General features: G+C 37.8%; 1 protein-coding gene across 2 annotated transcripts in view; it reads right to left on the reverse strand.

The window, feature by feature from the left end:
* Positions 1-12,590, reverse strand: part of Ercc6l2 (ERCC excision repair 6 like 2) — a 136,069-nt gene extending 123,479 nt beyond the window's left edge. The window contains exons 1-2 of one of the 2 annotated variants that reach the window (XM_087205190.1): positions 12,292-12,590; positions 8,276-8,700 (exon numbers count right to left, since the gene is read on the reverse strand). In XM_087205190.1, coding sequence (XP_087061316.1) covers positions 8,276-8,700; positions 12,292-12,340 — 474 coding nt within the window. In that variant the 5' untranslated portion in view covers positions 12,341-12,590. Of the gene's footprint in view, positions 1-8,275; positions 8,701-12,085 lie in introns of both variants that reach the window. The other variant, XM_087205191.1, reaches the window with a different exon arrangement.
* Between the last annotated feature and the right edge of the window lie 342 nt (positions 12,591-12,932).

Below are 12,932 nucleotides of genomic sequence, written 5' to 3' on the forward strand. Positions count from 1 at the left end.
AAAAACCTTTAATGTCCTGGCTGATACTCAAATTAGTCCGAAAGCTTATGGGTTTTCAAAGCAAAGGACAAGGCTGGGCCTGGTAATTCCATCACTCAGGAGGCTGAGGCAGGAGGATCTTCACCAAGTTCAAGGCCAGCCTGGGCTACATCCTGAGTTCAAGGCCTGCCTAAACTACATAGTGAGATCCTGTCTCAAAAAATAAAAAAAATCAAAGCAAAGAACAAAATATCAACTTCCCTAGGGAGCTTCCCTTGACAACTCCAGGCAAGCTGGCTCCTCCTCTTAATTCCACATATCAGACTAGATGATGACCACTTGGTGACATCTATTTTTATCATCATTTTATGAGCTCTTGAAGGACAGTGAACATGTGCATTTATAGTAGGCTATCACATTAGGTCCTGTATGGCTATCAGAGGGCATGGCCCAGAATAGGTGCTGAATGAATGTCAACTAGGGCTCGGGATTTAGCTCAGTGGTATTGCGCCTGCCTTGTAAGCACAAGGTCCCGAGTTCAATTGAAACAATCTTTCTTTAGTCGGGTGTGGTGGTACATGCCTATAATCCCAGCACTAGGGAGGCTGAGGCAGGAGGATTGCTGTGAGTTCGAGGCCAGCCTAGGCTAGCTACATAGTGAGTTCCGGACCAGCCTGAACTACAAAGGGAGAGACCCTGCCTCAAAAAAAAAAAAAAAGTCAACATTTGAATGAATGGTTAATTAAAAGCTTTCAATATCATTTGCATTTAAAAATTTTTATTATTAAAAAAAGTCATTATATTAAGTATAACCATTTCATAGGATAAACACTCTCTTAAAGACACTTTAGTGAACTAAATCACCAAATTAATCAAATTCTTCTGTCCCCTCTGAAAAACAAAGCCTAAGCAAAGGTTCTCTTTATCCTTACTGAGACCCAGAATTACTTGGTTTGAAGAATTTGTTAGAACAGAGATTGATGAGCTCCACCCTACCAATTCAGTATGTCTGCAAAGCCAAGAATTTATTATTCTAACAAGTTCCCAGGAGACAATGATTGAGAACCACTGTCCATGGCTGAGCTATCTGAATACCAAAGGTCAGCTTCCCAAACCTATGTACTACAGTTGAAACTGTTCACTGTAGTTAAAAAAATGTCATATAGATGACTGAAAGGGATTGCCTATTGAATCATGTGTGAGAATTGTGTAAAATTCTGGGAAATTTTAATAAAAATGTAGGATTTTGTACTAGGATTCCCTCCCAAGTATCTTTAATTTCTCAGTCCAACCAAAAGTGAAGATAGTAGGTAATAAATTATTGTGCCCACAAAATGGGCACAAGTGGACATGAGAAATTTTGGAGATGATAGTATGTTCTTTATCTTGGTTGTAGTATGGGGTGATTATCTCCTGGGCTTATCCACTTGTAAAAACTTATCAAATTGTACACTGTAAATTTGTGCAGTTTAAATTCCTCAAAAAAAGTATACAAAGAACGTACATACACACCCAACAAATCTGCTAAGATTAAAAAGACCAACAAAGCAAAGTTTGGCAAGGATAGGTTGCAAATTCAGTTCTCATACACTATTGGTGGGAATGACAAATGATACAAAAACTTTGAATAAAGGCTTGTCAATTTCTTATAATACCAAGAGTTCAATATCTAATACCAAGTAATCCCATTCCTAATTTTTTATCTAACCAAAATAAATAAAAGATACTTCTTCAATAAAGATTGTAACACCTGTATTTACAACAGCTAAAAGTTTAAAACAGCTCAAATGTTCATTAGGAGAAAGATTAAACAAAGTGGAGCTTCTATACAATGGAATACCACTCCATGATAAAAAGAAAAGTATGCACTCAACAACTCAGATGAATCTCAAAAATATGGTGCTGAGTAAAAGAAGCTTTATGCAAGGGTACAACTGTATGATCCATTTATATGAAAAAAGCAAAACTAATCTATGATATTAAAAAGAAGCAGAATAGCAGTTGTCTCTTGGGCATGGTGGCAGAACTAGGAAACAAATTTTCTGGAGTAACGACAATGTTCTCTATATTGAAAGGGTTTATTTGGCTTACAAAAAAATATTATTTGTCAAAACTCATGGAAGGATGGGTAGACTTAAAATGTGTGCATTTTATTGTAAAATTTATTTCAAAATAAAAAAAGAATTGTAAATCAATACTGAACTCTAGGTAATGATACACATAAATGTTTGAAGATAAAATAATGTCTGCTCTTAATAACCAAATTCAGTCAAGTAGCTGGTTACAAGGTTAACACACAAAAATCAATAGCTTTCCTCTACACCAATGACAGACTCACTGAGAGAGAAATAGGGCAAATAATTCCTTTCACAATAGCATCCAAAAAACTGAAAGACCTAGGAATCATCCTAACGAAAGAAATCAAAGACCTCTTCTCTGAAAACTATGGCACTCTGAAAAGAGAGATTGAAGATGATATCAGAAAATGGACAGACATCCCCTGCTCCTGGGTAGGAAGGATTAATATAGTGAAAATGGCCATACTTCCAAAACTGCTATATAGATTTAATGCAATTCCAATTGAGATCCCAGCAGCATACTTCATGGACCTTGAGAAAACAATCCAAAAATTCATTTGGAACAAGAAGAGACCCAGAATAGCAAAAGCAATTCTAGGTAACAGAGACATGGCAGGGGGTATCACAATCCCCAACCTGCAACGCTACTACAAAGCTACTGTGATAAAAACAGCATGGTACTGACAAAGAAACAGACTTGAGGACCAGTGGAACAGATTACAAGACGCAGAAACAACGCCAGACACACTCAGCCATCTTATCTTTGACAAAGGAGCCAAACACCCTCACTGGAGGAAAGACAGCCTCGTTAATAAATGGTGCTGGAAAAATTGGGCTTCAACTTTTCAAAGATTAAAACTAGACCTGTATCTCTCACCATGCACTAAACTAAAGTCAAAATGGATTAAAGATCTAAATATTAAAACAGAAACGCTGAACCAGTTGGAACAGAGGTTAGGTAGAACCCTTGAAGACATCGGTGTAGGAAAAGATTTTATGAACAAAACCTCAGTTGCCCATGAAATAGCACAAACAATCAACAAGTGGGATCTCTTCTTATTAAAAGGCTTCTGCACAGCAAGGGAAACCACCAGCAGTGTGAAGAGACAACCCACAATGTGGGAAAAAATCTTCACCTGCTCTTCCTCAGACAAAGGTCTACTATCTCGAATCTATAAAGAACTTAAAAAGATCAGACCTCCCAAATTTAAAGATCCAATCAAAAAATGGGTATCTGAAATGAACAGACATTTCTCAGACAAAGAAGTAGAAATAGCAAATAAATACATGAAAAAATGTTCAACATCACTGGTCATTTGAGAGATGCAAATGAAAACAATGCAGAGATTCCACTTCCCTCCAGAAAGAATGTCTGCTATTATGAAATCAACCAATAACAAATGCTGGCGGGGCTGTGGGGAAAGAGGAACCCTGCTCCACTGCTGGTGGGAGTGTAGACTGGTGCAAGCACTGTGGAAAGCAGTATGGAGATACCTCAAAGAACTAGGACTGGAAGTCCCATTTGACCCTGCTATTCCACTGCTGGGGATCTTCCCCAAAGAATTAAAAGAATCATACCACAGTGATATATGTGCACCCATGTTCATAGCAGTGCAGTTTGTAATAGCTAAAACTTGGAAACAGCCCAAATGCCCATCAACTGGAGACTGGATAAAGAAAATGTGGTTTTTTAATAAAATGGAGTACTACTCAGCCATAAAAAATGAGAAATTAGAGACATTTATAGCTAAGTGGATGCACATTGAGGCAATACTCTTAAGTGAAATAAATAGGACACACATGAATAAATACTGAATAGTTTCTCTGGTGTGAGAAACTGAAAGTGTAAATAAGCACTAAATGTATAATAGGTAATGTGAAATAGGAAGAAAAGGGGCAAAGGGGAAGGAAGTGGGAGGGCTAGAGGAAAGGATAAAAGGGAATGGAATTACTATGAGAAAATGGAAAAATAGGAACAAAATCTTTGTAAATAGGGAGGAATGGAGGGGTTGAAGGGAGGGCTGGGCAAGGGTGAAAAATAAGAACCAAGAGAGACCATGTAATGGTGCAAATTTCCAATGATGAATGTCATTATATTGTATACCTAAAATGTACCAATGATTAGAATGAATAATCGATAATGTAAAATAGGAAGAAAAGGTCGAAAGGGGTAGGGGTAGTGGGAGGGGCAGGGGAAAGGAAAGAAGGGAAAGGAAAAATGCTGAGAAATGGAAAAAATGGAAATAAAGTCTTTGAAAATAGGGAAGGGTGGAGGGCGTGAAGGGAGGGCTAGGAATGGGGAAAAAATAAGAACCAAGATGCATTATGTAAAGGTACAATTCTCAGTGAGAAATGTAATTGTGTTGTATACCTACAATGTACCAATAAAAGAATTTAATAAAAAAAAAATAATAATGTCTGCTATTTTAAAATGTAGCAAATGATGGACTGGCAGATGGACAGAGAAGTGACAAAACCATATATAACAAAATGTTAACAAAATCTAGGTAATGGATTTATGGATTTTCATCATATAATTTTAATTCTTCTATCATGTTTGAAAAGTTTCATAATTAGATGTCCAGAAAAATCTGTTTACTACCTTTCACAAAATGAAAAACAATCTGATTATAAGATAGTAGTTAACATGTAACTTTATTTTGCATATTTCTTTTATGTGTCCACAATGTTGCACATATGAATATATATATGTATATGTGCATATATTTATGTATGTTGTATATTCAGCTATTCTTTCTTAACTAGATCCTTCTAATTCATTTAAAATACACTAAAGTCTCTCCTATCTCAGAACAAACCAAAAAAAACTCCCTAAAAACCCATACCTCTTCAGATACTACTGGGTCATTTTTGTCCCCTTTCAAAGCCATGCCTCTTTCTTAAAGATGCATGTATATTTTTTTTGTCCATGCTTCCACCTACTCCATTCTGGCCGGTGCCCCCACAACTCCAGCAAAATGGCTCTTGCTCAAGATACCAATAATTTCTATGTTACCATATCAAGTGAACATTTTTCAAACTTCATCCCTTGTAGAATACATGATATTTACCTTCTTTTAAATTTGAAATAAGAGGAGGAAACTAGTTGCTATATAAAACAAGCTTTAGAAACAAACAAAAAGAAGCCAAGTACCTATAGTCCCAGGAATTTGGAAGGCAGAAGCAGGAAGATCACTTAAGCCCAGGAGTTTGAAATCAGCCTGGGGAATGTAGTGAACTCCATCTCAAAAAATTAAAAAGAGGGGCCGAGGATTTAGCTCAGTGGTTCTGCCGCCTGCCTCGCAAGCGCAAGGTTGCAAGTTTAATCCCTGACACCAAAAAAACCCCCGAAAACAAACAAAAAAAATTTAAAAGAGTGCAGTTTCATAGTATCGCCAAGTTAGAATGTAAGAAGAAAACTTAAAAGATAAAATCAAAAAAAAAAATTTAGGAAAAAAGAAGAAAAGAAGATGAAACTATATAATTAAAATAGTAAATACCAACAGTCTTTTCCATTTCTTTACCATCTTAAAATTCTTATAAACTCATTAACCATTGTTCACATTTCAACTGACTTTGTCATTATATCTATAGTAGATGCTTTACTTTACATGGGCCTCTCAAACAGCCTATTTATGTAGAAATTATTCTGAATTATAATAACAATAATCAAAGAAGCAGATTCTCAAGGATCAGACAAATCTAGTTTAGTATCAAAATTAGCACAGAAGCTATTTCCTAATCCTCACAAAATGATCCCTCCAAGACTTTTAGAGCATATTCAGGGCATATAACCTAACAGCGCAAAGCCTTACCAACATGAGCTCAACATGTTAAGAAATACGAAATTGTGCAGTAAAATCATCCACTTTAAAATAATCCTATAAAATGGAAAAGAAAGGGAATTTATTTGTAAACATGAGCTTCAGCATGAAAGATCAGCTTCAAATTTGAGACTAACTGTACACAGAAACTTGAACTGTATTTACTTGGGGTGATGGCTCCCCAACACCAGGTCCCTCTTCATAGCACCCTCCAGGTACTGAGTTTGAAGGTGAACAGGGATTGGCTAAAGAAGTATAGCTAAGAACATTCTAACATATGTAAAAACAGTAAAGGTTTATATAAAAATAGCCACAGCAGGGCTCTAATTGTTTATTTTTCTTTACTACTCTTCCACATATCTTGGTCACAGATGGCAGTTTCCTGAAAGTTCCTTTCTTTATTCTTACCACCTACTCTCCCGAGAAAAAAAATTCATTCATTCCATGAATGATGATTTAACGAGAAAAAAAATTCATTCATTCCATGAATGATTATTTAACACCTCCCATGTGTAGCCTGAGACCACTTGCCTGATATTATGATTTGGATGTAAAATGTTGCTCAAAAGGCTCATGTATTCAGATGTTGGGCTTTTAGAAGGTGAGTGGATAATAAGAGCTCTAACTTCATTGGTGGCTCAATCCATAGATGAATCAATAATGTGACTGTATTATTTCAAGGTGATGGAAGGTGGGGTCTAGCTAAAGGGAGTGGGTACTGGGGGCATACAGTTGCAGACTATATCTTGTCCCTAGCCCCTTTCTTTCTTGCTTTTCCCTCTTTCTGTGTTTCCAGCCTGCCATGAGGTAATAAGCAGACTCCTCCACCACATACTGGAGCCACTATGTTGTTCTGCTTCACTTCAGGCCCAAAGTAATGGAGCCAGTGGACCATGGATTAAAACTCCTGCAACTGTGAGCCAAGGCAAACCCTTCTTCCTTTAAATTCACTTTTCTAGGTATTTTGCTAGTGACACAAAGCTGACTAAAACACCTGGGCTTAAAGGAACATAGAGTATAGCTAATGGTAACATGCTATGATTACTGAAGGACTTTATTGCGGCCTATCCTTTTCACATCAGAGCTTCATACCTGGTAACATTTTAGTCTATTTTTTAATTGTTACACTTACCTTTACCTAAAAAAAAACCTGTACTACCTAAGTTTTTCCACTTACCTTTAAGTTCCACTAACTAATAGAGGTACCACTGAGTAAAAGAGCTTAAATTCAGTTACATAGAAGAAAACACAGAATGACTTAATCACAAACTAAACAAACACTTCTGAAAATCCAGAGTGATTTAGTGTAAAATCTAGATTCAAAACTCCAATCTTTTTGGATCACAAACTTCTTTGAAAATCTAAAGAAAGTTAAGGATCCATGGTAGGCAGTTCCTAATACAGCTTCGAGTATGCCCACCTCTTGATATTCACAAGCTTATTACTCTTCCTTAAGTATTGGCTGGACATACCACTGTCCTTTTACTGAATAGAAAATGGCAAATGGAGGAAACATCTTTTCTGTGATTATCTTATAAGTGATTTCCACCCTACTAACACTCTCTTGCCTATTTCCTCTCCCTGCTGATATTGTGAGATATTCCATGAAGCCCATGTGGAAAGGAAGCAAGGGAGGTCTTAGTCCAACTAACCCCAGGGAAGTGAATCCTACCAGTGCCAATGTGAATTAGAAAGAGCTGGACTTCTCCAGTCCAAGCAGGTGATTGCAGCCTTGTGAGAGCGAGAGCTATAGGTTCCAGCTGAGCTGTACCTGGATTCCTGACCCACAGAAACTGTGAGGTGATAAATGTTTACTGCTTTAAGATGCTAATTTGGGGACAGTTTGTTCTATACCAACAGGTAACTAACATAAATCATCTCTGCATAAAAGTACACAAACATCAAACTCTAGTACACATTTTCGGGAATTAGGAGGCCTCTTTAAAGTCTACCGGTAGAACTAGTAACTCAGGGATTCCAGATTAAGAAACTTCTAATGTGATAAACTCAAAACAATGTACACAGAGGTTGGCAGGAAATTAATTTAATCATGCTATATAGGATATTATTAAGAAAATGTACTTCAAATATAATTGATATCTTGTGCAAATGTTACCAAAGGTAAAAATCAAGCCAAATTATATCAAAAGATTTTTGAATAATATATTTCATAAGTATTAAATAAGTACTGAGGATAACAAATGAAACACTAGTCAACTCGGAGACTTTACTGTCTAGTTTGTGAACGAAAAACAAAAACATTTGCATACACACACACAAAATATCTATCATAAGAGTTGGTAGTACAAATAGAGATTTGTGTATGGTATCCACTCTTATACTAAATATAACGACCTTAATAAATTTTAATTTTAAAGTAATTAAAATAAATACCTGTACTGTTTTTCCAAGACCCATGTCATCACCAAGAATACAACCTCTTCCTTGAATGTAGTGCCTATACAGAAACTGGGCTCCTTCTCGTTGGTAGTCTCTCAAATACCTATTAATAGTATAAGGAATAGAGTCTCCATCTTCAGATAATTTAAAAGCACTAGCAGATGAAGGAAACTTTCTGTCCGGGAAATATGGTTTTTCCAAATCTTCATCATCAAATATAAAATTCCTGGGACAATCTTTAATAGATCTTACTTCTTGAAGTCTTTTAAGTGGTATTTTCCTTTCTTGAAAATTTGAATATAAGACAATTGCGAATGACTTCCCATTTTCATCCACTGTGATAGATTTTATGCTTGCTTCACAAAGTTTTTCATTATCTGGGGAAGGGGCAAGACATCTTTCTCCTGGATGCCATGTGTCTACAATAAAAAAGAAAGACAGGAAAAAAATGTACCACATAAGCACCTTTGCCAAAGAATTGAAACAAGGCAAAATATATAAGATGTATATTTTTCTAAAATACATTATCAGATGATCTACCATAAACAGAACAAAATTTACATAACTTTTTTCCTATGGTTCTTAATAATCCTAGCTGTGTGTCATAATCTTCCCTGGAGTTTTAAAAATCACCTCTGGTGATTCTGATTCCATGGATATGGGCATAGGCATCTGATTTTATTATTCTGTTTGGTTGTTATTGTTGAATTCATGTAAGAGACTGATGCACAGTCAGAGTTGAAAACTCCTGATTTAAATATTCTTAATAACTCAGAATATTTGGGGGGGGGGTACCAGGGATTGAACTCAAGACCTTATGCTTGCGAGGCAGGAGCGGTGCCACTGAGGTAAATCCCTGGCCCAATAACTCAGAATATTATATATATATATATATATATATATTATTCATTATATGATAGAGTAAGACTTGGCAATGAGTAACCTAAAATCCTCTGGGCAGTAATGTTTTTGTGATTTATCTGTTTTTCAAAAATTATTCCATCTCCTTTCCCTGGAGAAAGGCACTTCGTCTTACTGTTAGTATTGGTGCTTTTAAACCACTGCTTCAACTGGTATACAACCAGCCAAGCAAACTTCTAATTCACTACAGAATGATGTTGCAGCTTTTTCCCTCCTAGGAGTTGAATGGCTGATTTTTAAAAGATGGTTTCTAGTATCTTATGAGGATCCTATAATTCTTTGAAGAATTCTCTCTATGCACTTATTCTGTGCTTACCTGTAGTCCTATTTTATCTTCTATTCCAAACATACAGTGCTGTGAAAATGGGGAGGAGATCTCTCAGAGCACAACATTAATAAGAATTAAAAGGTACCAAATAGAGGAAGATAAGTAAAAATTATTCTCCAAATGGAATTTCTTCTAGCAAAAATCTAAGAATTACATGGCTATACATGTAGGAATATTAGGACTTATTTTTCTTACATATTTTTCAGTGAGACCAGATGACCATTAGTAGTTTCCTAGGGGCTTTCTGATGGCCTCAAATTAGATTTTTCTTACATTCATGATTACAATACATGATTATAATATATGCTTATGCTGTATTCCTCATCAGTAGTTCCTCAAAAGTTCTTCGAAGAGGTTGCTTTACTATAACAATCATACTCAGGGAAAAAAACCTCTTTCCCTAATCTAATCTTGGTATCCAAACTTTTTTGAGAACTATTATGCTATTTCAAAAGATAGTTTTTTTTGTTTTTTGTTTGTATTTTTTTGGTACTGGGAATCAAACTCGGGACCTTGTGCTTGTGAGGCAGGTCCAAAGGATAGTTTTAATGCAAAATTAACACCCTGACCTACATATAGGTAAAACAACATATAGATCAATGCACTGTATATTCATAACAGTCCTATTTGAACTAAAATCTTGAAGTCGCCCCTACAGAAATTCTTAACACTTAGTTTTTCATGATATGTTTCCCTGTCCAGTAAATAAATGCCTTCTCATTTTAAATACTTAAGTCACTAATTTATTTATTATTCAACATATATAATTCAAGCACCAATTACTCACCAGATATTGTACCACTCAGTGGATATAAAATAAAGAAAACTATTATAAGCGATGACTAGTTTTCTGCATCTCATTAACTGGGATCATTTACAGCCAACTTTTCAAGACAGAAAACTAGTCAATCTTTAATCTTTAAAATCTCTTTAATCTTTTTATATCACTCCTACATCCAATCCATCAGAATATCTTTCTGGTTCTACTTCAAAAATATATTATTTCCTCAAAATATGCACCCTCTCTAAAGCAAAGGCTGGCAATCTTGTCTGTAAAAAGTCAGGATATTAACTGCATTTTAGATTTTGCAGGGTATATATTCTCTTGCCCTTGCAAAGCAAAAGCAGCCATAGACAAAACACAAACCAAAGAACATGGCTGTATTCCAATAAAACTTTATTTACAAAAAGAAGCATCAGGATTTGGCCATAGACAAGTCTGGCCATAGACAAGTTTGGTAACTTTTGGCCTAACACATGCCACCACTGGCTCTCTCCTAAATTACTCCTAACTCATTTCCACTCCTGGTCCCCCTTACTTAAAGATACCCTATTACTCTGTATCTTAGCATATTATTACCTTTATGGCACCTATTATTATCTCGCCTACTTGCTGGTGTCTGCATCTTCCACAAGAGATAATTTCCTTATCTCTGTGTGTATTGTTCAAAATTTTATGCCTAGGACCCACACATAGCAGACACTCAATAACGAAAAGATTCTTGGTACCTAGTGAGAGAGATATACTAAAAAGTACATAAACATATATATAATTGTAAAAAGTGCTTTGGGAGAATAGAATACAATGTTATGAGAAAGAAATATTGGAAAGCAATCTAAAAGGGAAGGAGAGTGTTTCAGGTGGGATAGCATATGCAAAAAAACCCGAAGAACATCGCAAAACTATTTGTAGGTATCCTTTTGGTTCTTGAGTTTGGATAAATTCAATCAAACTTGGGCTAGTAGCCAAACACCAGGGAGAACTGCTTAAATTGGGAGGATTTCCTGTGGGGTTGATGAAGGGTGGTGGTAATGTTCCTTCGGATTTGGCCCTCTCCCTTTTTCATTCCAAATTGCCCTCTTTCTTATTCCTCAAACATGTCAAGCATGTACTACCTCAAGTCCCTTGAGCATTCTGTCCCTTTTGCCAGCACTTTTCCCCTAAATACCAAAGTGACTGTTTCATTACATTTAACTGACAAAACAGCATCCCATAATCTCTACCAGCAGCTTCATCCTTTTTTTACCTGCCAGACTGCTCTAGATAGTTGTATTTGTAGTCCTAGGTTTAAGTCATCATTTCCTTGCTCTCGGAATTCAAGCTTGCCACTACCCTTTGTGAGATTTACCTCTAGTTTTGCCACCTATTTAAAGTGACAGACACCTTCCTCAAAGGAAAAGCAAGTAGATAAACAATCATTACACTGCTGGGCACAGACATGAAATACCTGGTAGCCTTGAAATATAACCATTATTGATGGGACCTATTTAATTTGTGGGCAAGAAAGCATCCCAGACAATGAGAGAGATAACCATACCTATCTTCAACGCTCTTTTGGCGACCCAGCAGAGGGAGCATATAAATCCCTGTCTCAATAATCATGTATTAAGCTCTCTGTGCAATCAAAGTAAATATCACAAACTTCGTTCATCTACATAACGAACGTCTATTTACTAATAACTGGGGCATACGAAGATAAACAAAAATACCTAACATTTACTGAACGCTCGCTGGGGGTCACTCGTGAAGTCACATAAATGCTTTGCATACATACCACTCTTTGGACAGTCACAAGACCCTGCTTTACAGCCAGGAAACAGCTCGAAGCTGCTCTGCAGGTCGCAGAGAGCACTAGCGCCAGGGGCAGTTCGACCCCGCCTGGAAGGAGCTCGCGCGACCCGCAGCTGTCACTCAAGAGCTCTCACCCGAAGGCGGTCAGGACCTGTGGGGTTGGGCAGGAGTCGAGCTCGGAGCTCATACCTGGGCTGGCGGCGTCCAAGCCGGGGCTTGGGGCGGCGGGGGACTCCATCCAGACCGGGATTGGCGGCCACGGCCAGCATGGCCCCGGAGCCCGGAGAGCCAACCGGTGGGGGGAAGGGAACGGAGGCGTCCGGGCCGGGGACACCACTCTGTTGTTTGGGGCCCGGCCGTCGCTGCCGCCTAGGGAAGCCAGGAGGCTGACACCGCGACACTCAAACCATCCTCTCAGCCTTCAGCCAAACTCCGCCGCCCATTATCACTTCCCATCCAGACTGGAGCCCTGAAAATCCCGCGAGAACGGGGACCGTTTGGCTCTGGGTCTCGCGAGAAGAGAATCAGTGTTAAAAGTGGGCAGAGCAATCTTCCCGCGGGCTCTACCTGCAGGCACGTAGCCGAAGCCCCGCGAGACCGATAACTCTCGTGAGGTTTGCGAAATGTAGAGAGACTTGCAGGAGGTCGGACAAGGGCTGAGCTGGCAGGGACTGTGTCCCAGTGGCCGTGGTTTTCTGATTTACAGGTAGCGCCTGGCTCCTTCGTGTGGTCGCCACGGCCCTGGTACGAGGTGGACAGCACCTTCCCAGAGCACGCTTTCCCCGGTCACACCTTGTAGTAAATCAACAACTTCTGAGACTACAAAACAA

Source organism: Heterocephalus glaber, unplaced genomic scaffold (assembly GCF_053883595.1).
Source record: "Heterocephalus glaber isolate CG9 unplaced genomic scaffold, H.glaber_assembly_v1.0 deba00000594, whole genome shotgun sequence".
NCBI classification, from domain to species: Eukaryota; Metazoa; Chordata; class Mammalia; order Rodentia; family Bathyergidae; genus Heterocephalus; species Heterocephalus glaber.